The following is a 20,577-nucleotide window of genomic DNA, read 5'->3' as shown; positions in this document are numbered from 1 at the left end:
CATTGCAAAATTGCACAAAATGTTCATGGAGGATCACTGGTTGAAAGTGAGATAAATTGCTCATGCTTGACAGATGTCATTAGAAATTGTGTATCACATTCAATGGAAGCATTAGAAATGAAAAAATTATCTGCAAGATATGTCCCATCACTCTTGATGTGCACCTGCACACGTGTTGTCACCATGGCAAAATTACGTGATCTAAGGTATGAATTGTTGCCACACTACATTATTCACCTGATATGGGTCTGACAGACTTCCATCTCTTGCCAAATCTGAAAATTTTTCTTGGTGGACAAAGATTCACTTCAAACGAAGAATTGATAGCTGGAGTAGACAACTGTTTTGCAGGCCTGGAGGAAACTTATTTTTGAGGTGGGATCAAGGCACTGGAACATTGTTGGACCAAGTGCATTAATCTACAAGGAAGCTACATTGAAAAATAAAAAAAAAAGTTTCAGTGATGTAAGTATTTCTTGTGTATTCTGTTCCAAGAACTTTTCAAACAACCCTCATACTTCAGACTGTGTTTGTACTAAGTCATAATAGTGCCCAGTCTCTAGTGAATGAGACTAGAACTGAAACTGAAAGTAGCAAAGCAAAAACTGAAGTGCTTAAATGTTCCTTTACAAAGGAAAACTCGGAAAATTACTCCAGTTTAATTCTTGCTCCACTGTGAAGATGAATGAAATATGTATTAGTGTCAGTGGTGTTGAGAACAGCTGAAATGGTTAAAACTGAACAAGGCTCAGGGCCCAATGTAATCCTTGCCAGATTCGATACTGAATTTGCAGCTGATCTAGCCCCTCATCTAACTAAAATCTGTCGTACATTCCTCGAACAAAAAACTGTGCCCAGTTTTTGGAAAGAGGCACCTGTCTACAAGAAGGGTAGTAGAAGTGGCCCACAAAACTACCATCGGTTTGTTGTAGAATCTTAGAACATATTCTAAGGTGAAACATAATGATGTATCTTGAACAGAATGGGCTCCTCCATGCCAACCAGCAGAATTTCCGAAAATATTGATCTTGTGTAACAATTCACACTTTTCTCACGTGACATACTGAAAGCTTTGGATCAAGGCAATTGTGTAGCCGCTGTAATTTCTGATTTCCAAAAAGCATTTGACTCACTACCACCCCTACGCTTACTGTCAAAAGTATGATCATAAGGCGTATCGAGTGGTATTTGTGACTGGATTGAGGACTTTTTTGTAGGAAGGATGCAACATGTTATCTTGGATGAAGAATCAACATCAGATGTAGGTGTAACTTCAGGTGTGCCCCAGGGAACATCAACAAAAGCAAAACAAGAATAATGGAATGTAGTCGAATTAAGTCGGATGATGTTGAGGGAATTCGATTAGGAAATGAGACACTTAAAGTAGTAAAGGAGTTTTGTTATTTGGGGAGCAAAATAACTGATGATGGTCGAAGTAGAGAGGATATAAAATGTAGACTGGCAATGGCAAGGAAAGCGTTTCTGAAGAAGAGAAATTCGTTAATATCGATTATAGATTTAAGTGTCAGGAAGTCATTTCTGAAAGTATTTGTATGGAGTGTAGCCATGTATGTAAGTGAAACATGGACAATAAATAGTTCAGACAAGAAGAGAATAGAAGCTTTCGAAATGTGGTGCTACAGAAGAATGTTGCAGATTAGATGGATAGATCACCTAACTAATCAGGAGGTATTGAATAGAATTGGGGAGAAGAGGAGTTTGTGGCACAATTTGATTAGAAGAAGGGATCAGTTGTTAGGACATGTTCTGAGGCATCGAGTGATCACCAATTTAGTACTGGAGGGCAGCGTGGGGGGTAAAAATCGTAGAGAGAGACCAAGAGATGAATACACTAAGCAGGTTCAGAAGGATGTAGGCTGCAGTAGGTACTGGGAGCTTGCACAGAATAGAGTAGCATGGAGAGCTGCATCAAACCAGTCTCAGGACTGAAGACAACAACAACAACAACAACAACAACAACAACAACAACAACAACTGCTCAAAGATCGGAGGGTCACTGGCCTTGAACTAGTCAAATGCATTCCTGAAGCTTCCCATGGCCTAATCGAAAGAACTTTATCAGAAACGTTGGGTTATCACAAGGTGTGTTCTCAATGGGTCCCTCGGATGCCGACTGACGGACACAAGAAGCAATGCCTTGACTGTGCTCGCAAGTTTCTTCAACAATGTGAGGAGGGAAGCAACAAGGAGAAGTTGTTGGGCTCTGTCATCGTGAGAGATGAAACGTGGGTGTTTCATTACACTCCCGAAACAAAACAACAATCTTGTCAGTGGCGTCACTCCGTTTCACCACCACCAAAGAAATTCAAACAAATACAGTCAGCAGGAAAGGTTATGGAGGCTTGTTTTGGGATTGGAAGTGGGCAGTCCTCATAGATTTCATGCAACCTGGGATGACAATAAGCTCAGACAGATATTGTGAAACATTGACCAAATTCCGGCGAGCAATCCAGAATCACCAGAGAGGACGACTGACAGAGGGAGCAGTGCTTCTTCACACCAACACTTGACCCCACGTCGCTCATCAAACACAGGAGCTTTTCAAGAATTTTGGGTGGACTCTTATGCCCTGTCGCCCATACAGCCCTGACTTGGCCCCCAGTGATTATCACTTCTTCCCCAAGCTAAAGGAACACTTCGGTGGCAAATGCTTCAAGAGTGACAATGAAGTCAGAGCAGAGGTCACATGCTTCCTCAGTGGGTTGGTGGGAGGCCATACCCTGAATTTGTAGATAATGCCTTCAAAGGAGAAGTAATAGTGGGTGAGGATATAGTTGGTCATGACTACTAGGGAGGAGATTGTCGGTTTGGAATCCATCAGGCGTTGGGAAAGGTAGTGTTCAGTAGCGGTAACGCCATGGGCATTAGGAATGTTAGTGTACAGGGAGGTGGCAGCAACAGCGACGAGTAGGACACCGTGTGGTAAAGGGACAGGAACTGTGGATAGTCACCAATGATGCCCCGTTCTAGCCAGTTACTGTGCCCCCACTGAGCGAATCTCTGCTCTCATAGACCAGCACCTCCAACCTATTACACGGAACCTACCCACCTCTATAAAAGATACCAACCATTCCTCCACCGACAAACATTCAAAGTCAAATAATAAAAAACCCACAAAAAACATGATTCAAATGAAAGTAGTGGCATACTCATAAAATTAGCCTTTTCAGTTGATGCCAATTGATCCAGGTGCAGTTCATCCAATTTTGACAATAGTTATGCATTGAATTACTAACAAAGAGATAGAGGGGCTGGCCAATACTTACCTCAGCTAAGTACAGCCAATAGAAACACAAAAAACAACAAACAACCGAAAATTTAAGTTCCTAGCTTTCGGAATAAATGTTCCTTCATCAGGGAGGAGAGAGGGGAAAGAAAGGGAAGAAGGGAAAGTGGATTCAGTTACTCACAACCCTGTTGCTTCATAACCTGGGTTGTGAGTAACTAAATCCACTTTCCCTTCTTCCCTTTCTCTCCCCTCTCTCCTCCCTGATGAAGGAACATTTATTCCGAAAGCTAGGAACTTAAATTTTCGGTTGTTTGTTTTTGTTGTTTTCTGTGTTTCTATCGGCTGTACTGAGCTGAGGTAAGTACTGGCCAGCCCCTCTATCTCTTTGTATGAGATTTTTCATTAATTAGTTATGCATTGAATCTATCACAGAATAATATGTATACAGTAGCTACATGGAATTTAGTATTAACTACATTTTTCATTCACAAGATATTATAAAAGTATTATTTGCTATTATAATTATGTGTGTCTGTAAATAAAAAAAGTGCACACATTGAACTAAAACGTAGCCAAACAATATACTAAAATACACTCCTGGAAATGGAAAAAAGAACACATTGACACCGGTGTGTCAGACCCACCATACTTGCTCCGGACACTGCGAGAGGGCTGTACAAGCAATGATCACACGTACGGCACAGCGGACACACCAGGAACCGCGGTGTAGGCCATCGAATGGCGCAAGCTGTGCAGCATTTGTGCACCGCCGCCGTCAGTGTCAGCCAGTTTGCCGTGGCATACGGAGCTCCATCGCAGTCTTTAACACTGGTAGCATGCCGCGACAGCGTGGACGTGAACCGTATGTGCAGTTGTCGGACTTTGAGCGAGGGCGTATAGTGGGCATGCGGGAGGCCAGGTGGACGTACCGCCGAATTGCTCAACACGTGGGGCGTGAGGTCTCCACAGTACATCGATGTTGTCGCCAGTGGTCGGCGGAAGGTGCACGTGCCCGTCGACCTGGGACCGGACCGCAGCACCGCACGGATGCACGCCAAGACCGTAGGATCCTACGCAGTGCCGTAGGGGACCGCTCTGCCACTTCCCAGCAAATTAGGGACACTGTTGCTCCTGGGGTATCGGCGAGGACCATTTGCAACCGTCCCCATGAAGCTGGGCTACGGTCTCGCACACCGTTAGGCCGTCTTCCACTCACGCCCCAACTTCGTGCAGCCCGCCTCCAGTGGTGTCGCGACAGGCGTGAATGGAGGGACGAATGGAGACGTGTCGTCTTTAGCGATGAGATTCGCTTCTGCCTTGGTGCCAATGATGGTCATATGCGTGTTTGGCGCCCTGCAGGTGAGCGCCACAATCAGGACTGCATACGACCGAGGCACACAGGGCCAACACCCAGCATCATGGTGTGGGGAGCGATCTCCTACACTGGCCGTACACCTCTGGTGATCGTTGAGGGGACACTGTATAGTGCACGGTAAATCCAAACCGTCATCGAACCCATCGTTCTACCATTCGTAGACCGGCAAGGGAACTTGCTGTTCCAACAGGACAATGCACGTCCGCATGTATCCCGTGCCACCCAACGTGCTCTAGAAGGTGTAAGTCAACTACCCTGGCCAGCAAGATCTCCGGATCTGTCCCCCATTGAGCATGTTTGGGACTGGATGAAGCGTCGTCTCACGCGGTCTGCACGTCCAGCACGAACGCTGGTCCAACTGAGGCGCCAGGTGGAAATGGCATGGCAAGCCGTTCCACAGGACTACATCCAGCATCTCTACGATCGTCTCCGTGGGAGAATAGCAGCCTGCATTGCTGCGAAAGGTGGATATACACTGTACTAGTGCCGACATTGTGCATGCTGTGTTGCCTGTGTCTATGTGCCTGTGGTTCTGTCAGTGTGATCATGTGATGTATCTGACCCCAGGAATGTGTCAATAAAGTTTCCCCTTCCTGGGACAATGAATTCACGGTGTTCTTATTTCAATTTCCAGGAGTGTATGTAAACTTGTAAAACAGATTATAAAGATTAAAATAATTTGATTACCAAATCAAAATACTTTGAATGGCAGATCTGTCTTGCTGGAGAACCAGTAATTTGATTTATGAGGCAGGTTGTTTGCTGCAAAACTAAAAATAATAATAAAAAATAAATCAATAAAATTTGAAGGTAATGTTCTCCACACTGGCACCATCTGGCAGCTGAAACCTGCAGCTTTGTGAAATTTGTGAGCCAGGCTGGTAGTTGACACTCTGAGTTGGCACATGTTTTTATTCCTTACACCGGACCTTCTTTTGCAATTTCTAAGTTTGTGTGAGAGTGGTTTTATAATTATGTTTTAACTTTGTTTTTTAATCTTTTGTAGCTTGATGTTGTTGCAAACACATGTTGCTTGTTATTTTCCTGTATTCTTAATTGCAGGTATCTGATGATGGCAGTTGCCAAAACAGCATAATAAAGAAACTTAGTAAATGACTAAGACAGTTCTACACACAGAAGGGAGATTAATGTATTCTGTACCATTACATTGTATTCATGGTACTAATGACAGAAATTTCGTTGCAGTACCCAGTATTGTTTTATGGAGCACCAAAGTTTGAGCCAGAAAAGTTTAAGAAAATAGAAGAAGCCTATGATTTCCTAAATACTTTTCTCGAAGGAAAGGAATGGGTGGCTGGAACGTCTATGACTATTGCTGATTATTCCATGGTATCTTCAGTTGGTGCAGCAGAAGTAAGTACTGTTTGTGAAAAGTTAGTCAGTGGGACTGTTTCATTAAGCTGTAACATTTCTATATTATTCAGTTATGAAACTTTTTATTCACTGTTATCAACAAAGAAGCATTCCATCGAATGCAATATTGATTTATTTATTTCTTTATTTGGACAAATAACAGTTTGCACCCTACATTTTAAAGGCCGTTTGTTCAATTATGCAGCATGTTCCATAAATCCCATAATGAGGGGTAGTATGTGGCAACTATTTTGGTGAGAGAGGGGAGGGAGTGGGGAAACTTCTGCCCTTTCTCAGTTGTTGTTTCTGTCTGCTATTTCATTCTACAAATTTAACAGTATTGTTTCAGGGAACATAAGCAGCCGTTTACACATACTGAAAAATTAAAAACCTGTTTAGTATGATTTCAGTCTTAACAGGAATTTAGACTTTGATCTAAATATTGTGATAAATTGTTGGAGTGTCTTCTTTGTTTGTGCAGGGTCCTCATTTAATTTTATCTTGTATTCTTGATATTCTTTTTTGAAGTTTTTTGTGTAGCAAAATTCCTGTACTGAGTGGATTCTGTCTGTTATGCTTCTGTGTCACAGAATAGCTTCTTGTCAGTCAGATGTTATTTAGGCTATGAAATTTTTATGGTAACACTTCCATCATTGAAAGAATAGTTTCATCATTATTGGTAGAGCATTAAATAAAATAACACATAAATTATCGTTCTGTGGGTAGTGACATTAGAATGTTTAATTTTTGTGATTTTTGCGATTTGTATGAATGGTGACGAATATTTAAGAGCATTTTCATTAATTAGTCATATAGAGTAATGTTATGTAGAATTGTAACTTTACTTTTGCTACTCTGAGCCTCATCATCATTCTCGCAGAGAAACAAGCATGCTGCTGTTAGAACTTGCTGCTGTATGTTCAGTGCTGTTTGAGCTGTCAGTGTAAGCTGAACCATCTGACAGTATTCTGGAATGAGTCTAATAATATTGCAGGGTTAATATGCCATCTCCCACTTCACTCTGTATCAATACCAAATTGCTTCTAAAGAGATAATCATATTTTTTTTACTCACCTTCCACACTGAAAATGTTCATTTCTTTTGTAAACCAACCAACACATTTCACACTATAACAAGATAATGTACACACAGAACATAAATGGGCTCTGTTTTTAACAGTATGAGGCTTTTAAATACATTGTTCCCCGCATTAAGAAGTGAAAATGGAGAGAATGCTTTGTCAAGAAGCAACCAGTAGTTGCAGAAAATAAGTGAATCAGAGCGAGGCCACTTGGTAGTATTTCAGAGAAATTTGTTATACAAGATGAGTTAAAGTAATGCGAATTTTGTAATTTTGCATGTTGTGTTAATCTGATTTGTGCAGTTTTGTCATTGTTGTGTTGCTAAACATGTTTACATTATCTGTAGAGTGTTAGCACATCAGATATTTAATTTTTTGTCAGCTGTGAAAAAGGTTATGTGTTTTTGCATCGGCAATTATTTGTTATATATAAAAATGGACAAAGAATTTGTATTAAATTTTGCAGTATGAATGGAATAAAATTGAAGTTTTTGGAATTTTAAATATTGCTTTTGAATGAAGAAAATTCTGGGATGGAATAACAACAATGAAATGGGATAAATTGCTCTTCTTCACACAAAGGCAGAGTGAGTGGCAGACAGGCACATTTAAAGTACATTTAATGGTATATCAAGCTATTGGACCAAGTCCTTCCTCACCCATATTGCACTGTATCCTTGTCCTTCCCTATTTGGCCACTGCTCCCAGCCCCTTGTCCCCTGGCTCATATCTCTCTGATAGACCAGGATGTAAGACATGTTTCATACATCTTCCCATTACCATCTACTCCATCACTGTCACAGACATCTCCCACCCCATCAAAGGCAGGGCTACTTGTGGAAGCAGGCATGTTGTCTGCCGTTGGCTACAAAAATTGTGGCATTCTACATGGCCAAGTTGTCTGTCTGCATGAATGGATACCACCAAACAGTGACCAAGAGACAGTTGGTCTTCTAAGTTCCTAAGCATGATACACAACACGGTGTGCTTGACTGAAGTGACTGCTCCATAGGCTGTGCCATCTGCATTCTTCCCACTAACATAAGATTCTCTGAATTGTGCAACTGGGAACTCTCTCTCTATAACATATTCTACATTTCTGTAACCCCCTAGCCTTGACCTTCAACCTTCCCTGCCCCACCTGCATCTATCCCCTACCCTCCTCCCATTCCAGTCTCTCGTATCCCTGCTGTGCTCCCAGTGGCGTAGTCGTTTCCCCTTCTCTCTCTCTCTCTCTCTCTCTCTCTCTCTCTCTCTCTCCTCTCCCTTTCTCTCTCTCTCTCTCTCTCTCTCTCTCTCTCTCTCTCTCTCTCTCTCTCTCTCCTCTCCCTTTCTCTCTCTCTCTCTCTCTCTCTCTCCTCTCCCTTTTATCCTTCCAAGCACAGCTTCCCAGTGATGCACCTGACATCCCTCCATCTTGTCCCCACAATGTCCCTGCACACTCAAACAGGCATCACTATAGCATCTCCCCAGCCCTAAGCTGGTGCCCCTCACCAACCCTGTCCAATGCCTCTTCTGTACTGCCTCTACCTACCCCAGCCATGATTACTCTCATTCCATTCAGATCTTAGCATACGGAGATCACAATGGCCCTATGTTTGTGTGTATTTGTGTTTTCTATGTCTGAGGAAGGAGTTTGTCTGATAACTTAATCTACTTTTGTATGCACTTTATATGTATCTTTCTACTGCTCAATGTCTCTTCTGTTTGGTAAGTAGCAGTCTGTCATATTTCAAATATCACTTTTGGTGAATCTGCTATGAACAAAACAATGGTTCATGGTTGATATACGAGTAAGCCATTAAAACATTGGAGATGGCTAGGGCTGTGGATACCCCAGCACATTAACAACAATGGAAATATGGAAAAAATGAAAGTGATTATGATCGATCATCAAATCAGGGAAGTTGCTGGCTGATGATGATGGCATATCAGCAGGTTCATGTGATGCCATTTTTTCATATGTTTTAGGTATGAAATAAGAGATGGCAAAATTTGTTCCAAAATTATTTAATTGTGAACAGAAACTACAGTGAATTCAATTTGCTTAAGAGTCACTAGATGAAGTAAAACAAGGTTATCTGTGTTTTGGTAGTTCCAACAACATCATAGAGTCAACAGTGATGCAGAACCATTGTGATGAAACATGTCTTTATGGATATGCATCAAAAATGTGACTCAGTCATCCCAATGGAAGAATTATGGATTGCAAAGATCAAAAAAGCTCATGTGTGGTCAGATATGAATGTGGTGCTTACTCTGTTTTTCGATTTTAACGTGTACTGCACTGTTGGGTTCTTGCCATAGGGATGAACCATCGATAAGAAGTACTACTTACATTTGCTTGAAACAATGTGGAAAAAATGCTTGAATTTGTGGAAAAACAATTAATGATTTCTGCATCACAGTAATGCATCTACTCACACTTTGTTGCTTGTTTCTGAATTTTTTGCCATAACCAATACTGTAATGATACCCCAGCCTCCAAGTCACCACCTGTGGCCACCTATGACATTTTCTGATCCCAGAACTAAGGAAAACATTAAAGGGTTGTTGTTTTACAAGCATAGTTGAGTGACATGCAGTTTCTAGATTACTATAAAAATACAAAAGAATAAACAGGAAGATGTTGCTAGCAGCAGAAAAGTCATGAATGAGAGAATTGTATACAATTTGGGCAATCACAGCAAAGCAATCTGAACAGTTGTTAAGAAAGGAAATGGAGAGAGAAATCAGAGAGAAATAAATTCCAAGTAAGGGACAGAGGAGCGTTAATTTGTATCCCAAGTAAACTGAGCTAGATGGATTTCCAGTGTGTAGGCTCAAGGGGCCCTTAACACACATTCTAAATTAATCATTCATTTCAGTTACCTTTCCGGAATACTTAAACAAACTGGAGTTTACCAGTAAACAAAAAGAGTGATACTGAGAACATAGAAAATGTAGACTGATATCACTCGATCTTCATTTTCAGATATCATAAACAGATGTGGAAGATAGACTTATTGACTACGTTAATAATATAATTTGCTAATAGAAACACAATTTGAATTCAGACTAGCAGTAGTCCAGAAACAGGAATAGCAGAATTTACTAAAAGCATAATGGGGGCTCTGGGTAGACACTATTGTATGAAAGAATTTTTTTTTTTTAGATTTGCCCAAGGCGTTCAACAGAGTAGATCACAAAATACTTAGCCACAAACTGGAGGCACTGGGAATAATAGGAGTAGTAAACATGGGTTCCAGCCATATCTCATGAATACAGTACATAGAGTAGAAATTTCACAGGCCAATAGAAATCTCAGTTCCATAGAGGAGCATGTATCAGATGCGGAACATGTCAACCTAGGTGTCTCACAGGGAGTATGTCGAGCACTGATCCATATTAATGACTTCCCTGAAAGAGTCTTGCAGGCAGACAAAATTCTGTTTGCTGACAGCAGCAACAAAATAATCGCAGATGTGTCACTAGAACTACTGCTGTGCAAAGCTGATGCTAATAGAGTAAATATATGGTTAGAGGACAATAAAATAACACTTAACATAAAGAAGACAAAAGTATACATTTCTATTCAAAGAAATAACAACACCAACACTGAATTGAGTGTAAGTCATGAGTCACTAAGCTGTGTTAACTAACACAGAGGTTTTAGAAATGGATGTAGATAACCAACTGAAGTATATTAAAAACAAAGATGCCAAGACTTACCAAACGGGAAAGCGCCGGCAGACAGGCACATGAACAAAACACACAAACACACACACAGAATTACGAGCTTTCGCAACTGGCAGTTGCTTCGTCAGGAAAGAGGGAAGGAGAGGGAAAAATGAAAGGATGTGGGTTTTAAGGGAGAGGGTAAGGAGTCATTCCAATCCCGGGAGCAGAAAGACTTCCCTTAGTGGAAAAAAAGGACAGGTGTACACTCACACACACACACACACACACACACACACACACACACACACACACACACACACATATCCATCCGCACATACACAGACACAAGCAGACATATTTAAAGGCAAAGAGTAAGGGCAGAGATGTCAGTCGAGGCGGAAGTACAGAGGCAAAGAAGTTGTTGAAAGACAGGTGAGGTATGAGCGGCGGCAACTTGAAATTAGCGGAGGTTGAGGCCTGGCGGATATCGAGAAGAGAGGATATACTGAAGGGCGAGTTCCCATCTCCGGAGTTCGGATAGGTTGGTGTTGGTGGGAAGTATCCAGATAACTCGGACGGTGTAACACTGTGCCAAGATGTGCTGGCCGTGCATCAAGGCATGTTTAGCCACAGGGTGATCCTCATTACCAACAAACACTGTCTGCCTGTGTCCATTCATGCGAATGGACAGTTTGTTGCTGGTCATTCCCACATAGAAAGCGTCACAGTGCAGGCAGGTCAGTTGGTAAATCACGTGGGTGCTTTCACATGTGGCTCTCCCTTTGATCGTGTACACCTTCCGGGTTACAGGACTGGAGTAGGTGGTGGTTGGAGGGTGCATAGGACAGGTTTTACACCGGGGGCGGTTGCAAGGGTAGGAGCCAGAGGGTAGGGAAGGTGGTTTGGGGATTTCATAGGGATGAACCAAGAGGTTACGAAGGTTAGGTGGACGGCGGAAAGACACTCTTGGTGGAGTGGGGAGGATTTCATGAAGGATGGATCTCATTTCGGGGCAGGATTTTAGGAAGTCGTATCCCTGCTGGAGAGCCACATTCAAGGTCTGATCCAGTCCCGGGAAGTATTCTGTCACAAGTGGGGCACTTTTGGGGTTCTTCTGTGAGAGGTTCTGGGTTTGAGGGGATGAGGAAGTGGCTCTGGTTATCTGCTGCTGTACCAGGTTGGGACGGTAGTTGCGGGATGCGAAAGCTGTTTTCAGGTTGTTGGTGTAATGGTCGAGGGATTCAGGACTAGAGCAGATTCAAGAACGTAGCCTTCCGCGGCCGGTGTCATAGTGATTAAAATTCTTCTGGGTAATATGCCGCGTCATCTCTAAAAAACTAACAACAATAATAAATTAAAACCGACGTTTCGGCCGAATTGCAACGGCCTTCCTCAGGGCACAACTGGTTTTGCATGGGGTAGGTGCTACTATTTATTACAGACTATCGATGTCTGACGTCACAGTTGTAGAATTTTAATTGGCCCTCTAAAATGATTGGCTAGTCATGACGTAAGGGAAGATGGAAGGAAAGGGGCTATTCGTGGATATCCATGTCGTCAACGATTGGTAGCTGACCGCCAATCAGCGTTCCGCTTCTAGTCGGCAAGTTTTCCTCCTGTTGTGCGCGGAAGTGGACTGACAGTTGCTCTACAGCTGTTTGTGTAGACACGTCCGTGTCCCGTGTAGCTTCTGCCCCGCGGCCGCTCGCGGCCCGTTGGACTGGTATGGCCAGCAGCCAGGACGCTGGGAGTTTGTAGCCATCTTCTCTGTTGATGTTGTCAGGCTGCTTAATAATTTCGATCGCCTCCCGAATTTTGCGTTCTCGCATCCACGATTCTTTCGCCAGTACTCGTGCTTCCTGGAACCTGATAGGTTGTCCACAGTCACGGTGGTGTTCCGCTATCGCCGATTTATTGTGTTGTTGTAGTCGTACGTAGCGTTCGTGTTCTGCTACTCATAAGTTGATAGGTCTTCCTGTTTCTCCTATGTAGTCATCTCCGCATTCACACCGTAGTTCGTAAACACCTGCAGTGTTAAGATGGTTGACTGCATCATTGGTGGAACCTATCATTTCGTGGATCCTGTGACTGCTTCGAAAAATCGGTCTGAAACCTCGTCGGCGGAAGATGTTGCCTAGCCGTTCACTGACGCCTTCTACATATGGTAAGTATACCAGTGGAAGCTTCTCTTCTTTGCCTTCTTCTCGTGTTCTGCTCCCTTTAGTTTTAGCTACCTTCCTTATGATGTTGTCATCATAGCCGTTGGCACGAAACGTGTTTTGTAGCTCCTTTAATTCTTCTTTGAAATTATTTTCATCGCTTATCCGGTAGGCTCGGGCAGTTAACGTATGCAGAACAGAATACTTTTGAGCTGGGTGGTGGTGGCTCTCAGCGTGCAGGTACCGATTAGTGTGAGTTGGTTTCCGGTACACTTTGTGTCCCAGTTTACCTTCCGCAGCTCTATATACTTCCACATCCAGAAATGGCAAGGTACCATTGTTTTCAGTCTCATGTGTGAACTTTATATTTTTGTGCTGGCTATTTAAGTGCTGGAGGAAGTTTCCCAATTCCGCTTCACCGTGAGGCCAGATAACGAATGTGTCGTCCACATATCGTAGCCAACAACTGGGACGTAACGGAGCAGAAGCTAGGGCCGTTTGCTCAAAAGCTTCCATGAAGATGTCCGCAGCTACAGGGGAGAGCGGGGAACCCATTGCCACACCATCTAACTGTTCGTAATATTTTCCCTGCCAGGTGAAGTACGTTGATGACAGGCATAAATGCACCAGATCGCAGATATCTGGTGGGATCCGATCCTGTAGAATGCGCATAGTCTCCTCAATAGAGACGTTAGTGAAGAGAGACTTGACGTCAAAACTGACCATAATGTCTGATGGCTTTATTCGCTGTTCACTAATCAGTTGTATGAAGTGGGAAGAGTCTTTCACGTAGGAGTCTGTTTGTCCCACAAGACGGCGTAACTTAAGTGCCAGATGTTTCGCAACATAATACGTAGGTGAATCTATTCCGTTCACTATGGGCCTCAGCGGATAACCCTCTTTATGGAGCTTAGGTACTCCGTAGATTCTAGGAGGAACAGGCACCTTAGTGATTAGTCTCTTGGCTGTGTCAGGATCAATTCTCGAGTCCTTTACGAGGGCCTTCGTATTTCTGCCTATCCTCGCCGTCGGGTCACTCCTTAGTACTCTGTAAATGGGATTGCTTAGCAGTTCGTCCATCTTCTTTTCATATTCAGAAGTGTCCATCAGAACCGTAGCGTTTCCTTTGTCCGCATGTAGGACCACAATATCCTTGTTATTCCTGAGCTCCTTTATGGCCTGTCTTTCTTCACGTGTGATATTGGCTCTGGGTGGTTTTGCTGTTTGTAAAATTCTTACAGTTTCCTGCCTTATCTTTTCTGCTTCGACACGTGGTACTTGGTGGAGTGACGCCTCTACAGATTGAATGATCTCTTCTGTGGGAATCTTTGTGGGCGTAACTGCGAAGTTTAGCCCTTTGGACAGAACCGACGTCGCTGCCTCACTGATGGTCTGTGTCGAGATGTTAACCACGGTACGAGCTGTATCCAGACTTAGCTGTGAGTGGTGTTTGTTTCCCGTTAGCTCCTCAAATTTCTTTTTCTGTCGACTGCTGACCAAGTCCTCCTCGATGCAGGCCTGGTTATGGGTTATTCTGTCGATGTTATCCCAGTCCTTCGCTGATAACGTAGTTGACAGCCATAAATGCATGCTGTACAGTTGCCTGTTGTTGTGGTCTATGAAGCGCCGGAGGTGTTGTATCCTCTCCCTTAATAATGCATGGCTGGCCCGATAGTAAATGGCTCTTGCTCTTCTTGTATCGATTTGAGGCCGCACACTGATAAATTTCGGGATGACATGATGATCACGGCACCTTTTAAGGAACGCCAAATCATTCAGCAGTTTCACCTTCCTCTTCCTCAGCAGCTCCAGTTTCCGTATGCGTTGGTAGATTTCCTGCCCATACAGGTCACTGATATAAGAACGTAGGCTTCCGCGGCCGGTGTCATAGTGATTAAAATTCTTCTGGGTAATATGCCGCGTCTCATTTCTAAAAAACTAACAACAATAATAAATTAAAACCGACGTTTCGGCCGAATTGCAAAGGCCTTCCTCAGGGCACGACTGGTTTTGCATGGGGTAGGTGCTACTATTTATTACAGACTATCGATGTCTGACGTCACAGTTGTAGAATTTTAATTGGCCCTCTAAAATGATTGGCTAGTCATGACATAAGGGAAGATGGAAGGAAAGGGGCTATTCGTGGATATCCATGTCGTCAACGATTGGTAGCTGACCGCCAATCAGCGTTCCGCTTCTGGTCGGCAAGTTTTCCTCCTGTTGTGCGCGGAAGTGGACTGACAGTTGCTCTACAGCTGTTTGTGTAGATACGTCCGTGTCCCGTGTAGCTTCTGCCCCGCGGCCGCTCGCGGCCCGTTGGACTGGTATGGCCGGCAGCCAGTACGCTGGGAGTTTGTAGCCATCTTCTCTGTTGATGTTGTCAGGCTGCTTAATAATTTCGATCGCCTCCCGAATTTTGCGTTCTCGCATCCACGATTCTTTCGCCAGTACTCGTGCTTCCTGGAACCTGATAGGTTGTCCACAGTCACGGTGGTGTTCCGCTATTGCCGATTTATTGTGTTGTTGTAGTCGTACGTAGCGTTCGTGTTCTGCTACTCGTAAGTTGATAGGTCTTCCTGTTTCTCCTATGTAGTCATCTCCGCATTCACACCGTAGTTCGTAAACACCTGCAGTGTTAAGATGGTTGACTGCATCCTTGGTGGAACCTATCATTTCGAATATCCCGCACGTCCAGGGCCTCGCTGCAATGGAGCACTTCCTTTCACGCCGATCACCTGCCACCCTACCTAAAACCTCTTTCCTCGTCACCTTAGCCAGCTTCATCCTGACCCACAACTTCTTCACTTTTGAAGGCCAGACATACCAACAATTAAAGGGAACAGCCATGGGTACCAGGATGGCCCCCTCTTATGCCAACCTATTTATGGGTCGCTTAGAGGAAGCCTTCTTGGTTACCCAAGCCTGCCAACCCAAAGTTTGGTACAGATTTATTGATGACATCTTCATGATCTGGACTCACAGTGAAGAACAACTCCAGAATTTCCTCTCCAACCTCAACTCCTTTGGTTCCATCAGATTCACCTGGTCCTACTCCAAATCCCATGCCACTTTCCTAGACGTTTACCTCCATCTGTCCAATGGCCAGCTGCACACATCCGTCCACATCAAACTCACCAACAAGCAACAGTACCTCCATTATGACAGCTGCCACCCATTCCATATCAAACGGTCCCTTCCCTACAGCCTAGGCCTTCATGGCAAACGAATCTGCTCCAGTCCTGAATCCCTCGACCATTACACCAACAACCTGAAAACAGCTTTCGCATCCCGCAACTACCCTCCCAACCTGGTACAGAAGCAGATAACCAGAGCCACTTCCTCATCCCCTCAAACACAGAACCTCTCACAGAAGAACCCCAAAAGTGCCCCACTTGTGACAGAATACTTCCCGGGACTGGATCAGACCTTGAATGTGGCTCTCCAGCAGGGATACGACTTCCTAAAATCCTGCCCCGAAATGAGATCCATCCTTCATGAAATTCTCCCCACTCCACCAAGAGTGTCTTTCCGCCGTCCACCTAACCTTCGTAACCTCTTGGTTCATCCCTATGAAATCCCCAAACCGCCTTCCCTACCCTCTGGCTCCTACCCTTGCCACCGCCCCCGGTGTAAAACCTGTCCTATGCACCCTCCAACCACCACCTACTCCAGTCCTGTAACCCGGAAGGTGTACACGATCAAAGGGAGAGCCACATGTGAAAGCACCCACGTGATTTACCAACTGACCTGCCTGCACTGTGACGCTTTCTATGTGGGAATGACCAGCAACAAACTGTCCATTCGCATGAATGGACACAGGCAGACAGTGTTTGTTGGTAATGAGGATCACCCTGTGGCTAAACATGCCTTGATGCACGGCCAGCACATCTTGGCACAGTGTTACACCGTCCGAGTTATCTGGATACTTCCCACCAACACCAACCTATCCGAACTCCGGAGATGGGAACTCGCCCTTCAGTATATCCTCTCTTCTCGATATCCGCCAGGCCTCAACCTCCGCTAATTTCAAGTTGCCGCCGCTCATACCTCACCTGTCTTTCAACAACTTCTTTGCCTCTGTACTTCCGCCTCGACTGACATCTCTGCCCTTACTCTTTGCCTTTAAATATGTCTGCTTGTGTCTGTGTATGTGCGGATGGATATGTGTGTGTGTGTGTGTGTGTGTGTGTGTGTGTGTGTGTGTGTGTGTGTGTGTGTGTGTGTGTGTGCGAGTGTACACCTGTCCTTTTTTTCACTAAGGGAAGTCTTTCTGCTCCCGGGATTGGAATGACTCCTTACCCTCTCCCTTAAAACCCACATCCTTTCATTTTTCCCTCTCCTTCCCTCTTTCCTGACGAAGCAACTGCCAGTTGCGAAAGCTCGTAATTCTGTGTGTGTGTTTGTGTGTTTTGTTCATGTGCCTGTCTGCCGGCGCTTTCCCGCTTGGTAAGTCTTGGAATCTTTGTTTTTAATATATTTTTCCCATGTGGAAGTTTCTTTCTATTTTATTTACATCATCATTAATTTGTAACCAACTGAAGTGGTGGACAAAAAGAATAGCAGGAAGGATTTCTGCCACATGATATGCTCTGTGGGTACCAGCATCAGTATGTGATAGTAATTGATTGAAAGTAACTTATTACGCATATATTCACTCAGTCGCTAGATATGGTAAAATTTTTGGGTTACGGGCAGACTAAACATTGAACAAATTTTCAAGATTACAAAAGAGGGTTCTTAGAATAATAACGAAAAAGAATAAATGAGATCACTACCTGGAATTATTTACAGATATATGAATCTTGAATGGGCACCTAGAAAGAAACCACACAACATTATTGAATATCAGATAAAGTTTGAGACATCTTTCAGGGATTGGAAAAGCTTATTACATCTAATGGGGACTATTTTGAAGGGTATATAATTTTTTTCATCTACGTCCATTTCATCAACTGTGTATTGATGCAAATTAACTTTCACCTATCGAAAATGAAAATTTGATAGCTGCTGATCACTCCCCATTCAAGCAGTATATCCCATATGCTTAGACGCTCGGGGTGGCATCCCCGATGATGATTTTACACGATCGAGTGGAATGAAAATTTTTTCCATCCTGAATTTCATTGATGTAATAAACATAGAACTATAAACAGAATATGATTTTCACTCAGCACTTTCATAAATGCTTTCATAACATGTACCGTCAAATGGGGTGATTTCGGACACCGGTCGAATTCGGACAGTATGGCTTATTTGCTCTTTGCCACTGCATAGAAACAAAGAGTTACTTATTTTAACATCTGTGGGCTAGTTATTTTAAGCGTAAGATTGCATTTATTGCTTTCCACAACTTTTATTGTGCATCAATTGTTTCCCTAGGTGAGTAATTGACCAACTTCGGACAGAGATTTAAAAAACACACGTGTCTGAATTCACCCCAATCCATGGTGTGACTTCGGACACTTTATTTAACTGCCTGAGATAAATAGACCTATACATACACTTTCTGGTCCTGGGATATTTTATTCGTTAAACATATACCCTACCACTTCCATAAGAATCAATTTAATCTAACAATATATACAAAAGTTACAATCAAAATAATGACAAAACCTTTCGAAACCGCCCCGTTTTGACGGTACTCATACTTTTCTGTCTTCATTTTACCCTTTTTCAGCTACCCTATTTGGTTATTGAGGTATTTTTATTACTATTGCCTGGTACCACAGATTAAACAATTCCTATTAATATATCACTCTTGAAAGTTATTTGGTTTTTGTTCTGTTTTTAAAATACATTACTGAAATGAAGACATTTCTGCTCTGGACTATAATTATTGTTTATTTCCACTGTTGGTCGATTTTGACTATTAAGCCATTTTTCAAGTGGTAGTTTATATGCTTGAGCACAAGCCACCAAGCTGTCCAGCCACCAAAGTATGGCGGGTAAATGTAAAACTTATGACGAAAGTACAGGTTGCTTTTCGTTAAACTCGATTAATGGTTTTGGTTAAGTAAACATCTTCAGATCCACTCTTAAAAGAAGAATAAAATATGTTATCAAAACATATAAAATCAGAATACATTCACCATTATATTGTACTATCAAGTACAAAGTGCAACAAAACATCACCAACAGCTTTGAGGTATAGTAGATTGTGTGGCGACAAACTGAGGACGCGAATCCACATCTGAGAACCTCATAAAACAGTACTGCAGGATGTTGCTGTCATAGAGATCAACACCTGCAGTTAATCCCTTTTGGCAGCCATGCCAACAGATAGCAATAAGTGTTGTTGTGGCAGGTATGAACTTATTTCCCGCCATCCAACATCGTTAACGCAGTCACGCTTATTGTGAAAAGCATGTCCATCAGCACAAAGACTTATATTCTCTGCCGAAGGGAAGAACTAGCGGCCGGCATTGGCTCCTATAATTTTGTTGAAGGATGATTATCTGGAAATGAGTTTCTATCCTCAGTTTGTTCCTCATGGTATATTCCATTAACTCTTGAACTTCACTAACATAATTTTTCGCACCCTGTATATTTTACATCTATTCTTTAGTCTGGTATTAAATAGTTGCTCTTCAGATACTTTGTTAAATGAAGCAGCCACTAAATGTAAAAGAATATCAATGTGGACCTTTTCAGCTTGAGTTTTTGATAATCAGTGGCTGTAGTTGCATATACACTAAGCCTGAAATAATACATGTACTGTATATTCTTCAATTGTACTCTTTACAGGCTGTTGGTTTTGACTACAAGAAATATTCTAATGTTCTTGCCTGGTTTGAAAGAGCAAAGAAGGCAATAAAGTCATATGATGAGATTTATCATCCAGATGCCATGGTGTTTAAGAAGTGGTACGATGACGCAGGTGCTGGTGATAAAAAATAGTCTTATGCATTTCAAATAATCCTAGCCATTTTGTCCTCACTATGTCATAGGACTTCCTATTTGTATTAGAAAAAAAGTGTAATATGTACAAATAAATCAGTTAATTCAAACTGTGCATGATATCATTTCTCAAAATACTTGAAATTTATTCTGAATGTATATCCAGTAAAATAAATGATCTGCTATTTTTGACTGAAATATTTTCCATTAGCGCTTGTATGCACAAGAAAAATTACATGATTTACGACCAGTGGTTCAGCTTCGCAAGGTAATCTAATGATGCAAAATGATATTTTGGAAGAGTCATTGAGATTTTTTAATTACTATTTCTACAATTATGTGAACTGTCACTGTAACAGGTTATAATTTTCATTGTATGAAATTATATACCTCATGCGTAAATTGAAGGTGGAGGGGGGGGGGGGGGGGGGGGGGTTGCCAGCTGCATCAGGACTCTTCACGGAACCAGTGGCAATGAGTGAAAATGTCCAAAAGAACAGACACCACACATTCATAAAATTATACGTCTCATTATTTGAAGTGTGTCATTTAAATTATTACCATTTTAGCTATTGGATTAATTTTAATTGCATATGATTATTTCTGTCAAGTGTAGCACTACATAGAATTGTTTGATTTAACTCAGTATCCATAGCATAGAATATAAAAGTAAAAAAAAAAAAAAAGATAAGAAAAGCAAGCAACTGTCTGTGTCATTAACTGTGAATGTTTGCGCTGTGAAAATGTTGTAATTCAATAAAAATGCTATTTTTATTCATGA

General features: G+C 42.5%; 1 protein-coding gene across 5 annotated transcripts in view; it reads left to right on the top strand.

The window, feature by feature from the left end:
• Window positions 1–20,577, top strand: part of LOC126336732 (glutathione S-transferase 1-1-like) — a 59,823-nt gene extending 39,246 nt beyond the window's left edge. For all 5 annotated transcript variants that reach the window (XM_050000725.1, XM_050000728.1, XM_050000726.1 and 2 more), the window contains exons 4-5: window positions 5,832–5,999; window positions 19,644–20,577. In XM_050000725.1, the coding sequence (XP_049856682.1) occupies window positions 5,832–5,999; window positions 19,644–19,796 (321 nt within the window). In that variant the 3' untranslated portion in view covers window positions 19,797–20,577. The remainder of the gene's footprint in view (window positions 1–5,831; window positions 6,000–19,643) is intronic.

The sequence above is a fragment of the Schistocerca gregaria genome, chromosome 2 (assembly GCF_023897955.1).
Source record: "Schistocerca gregaria isolate iqSchGreg1 chromosome 2, iqSchGreg1.2, whole genome shotgun sequence".
NCBI classification, from domain to species: Eukaryota; Metazoa; Arthropoda; class Insecta; order Orthoptera; family Acrididae; genus Schistocerca; species Schistocerca gregaria.
This window is presented reverse-complemented; position numbering and strand designations above follow the sequence as displayed.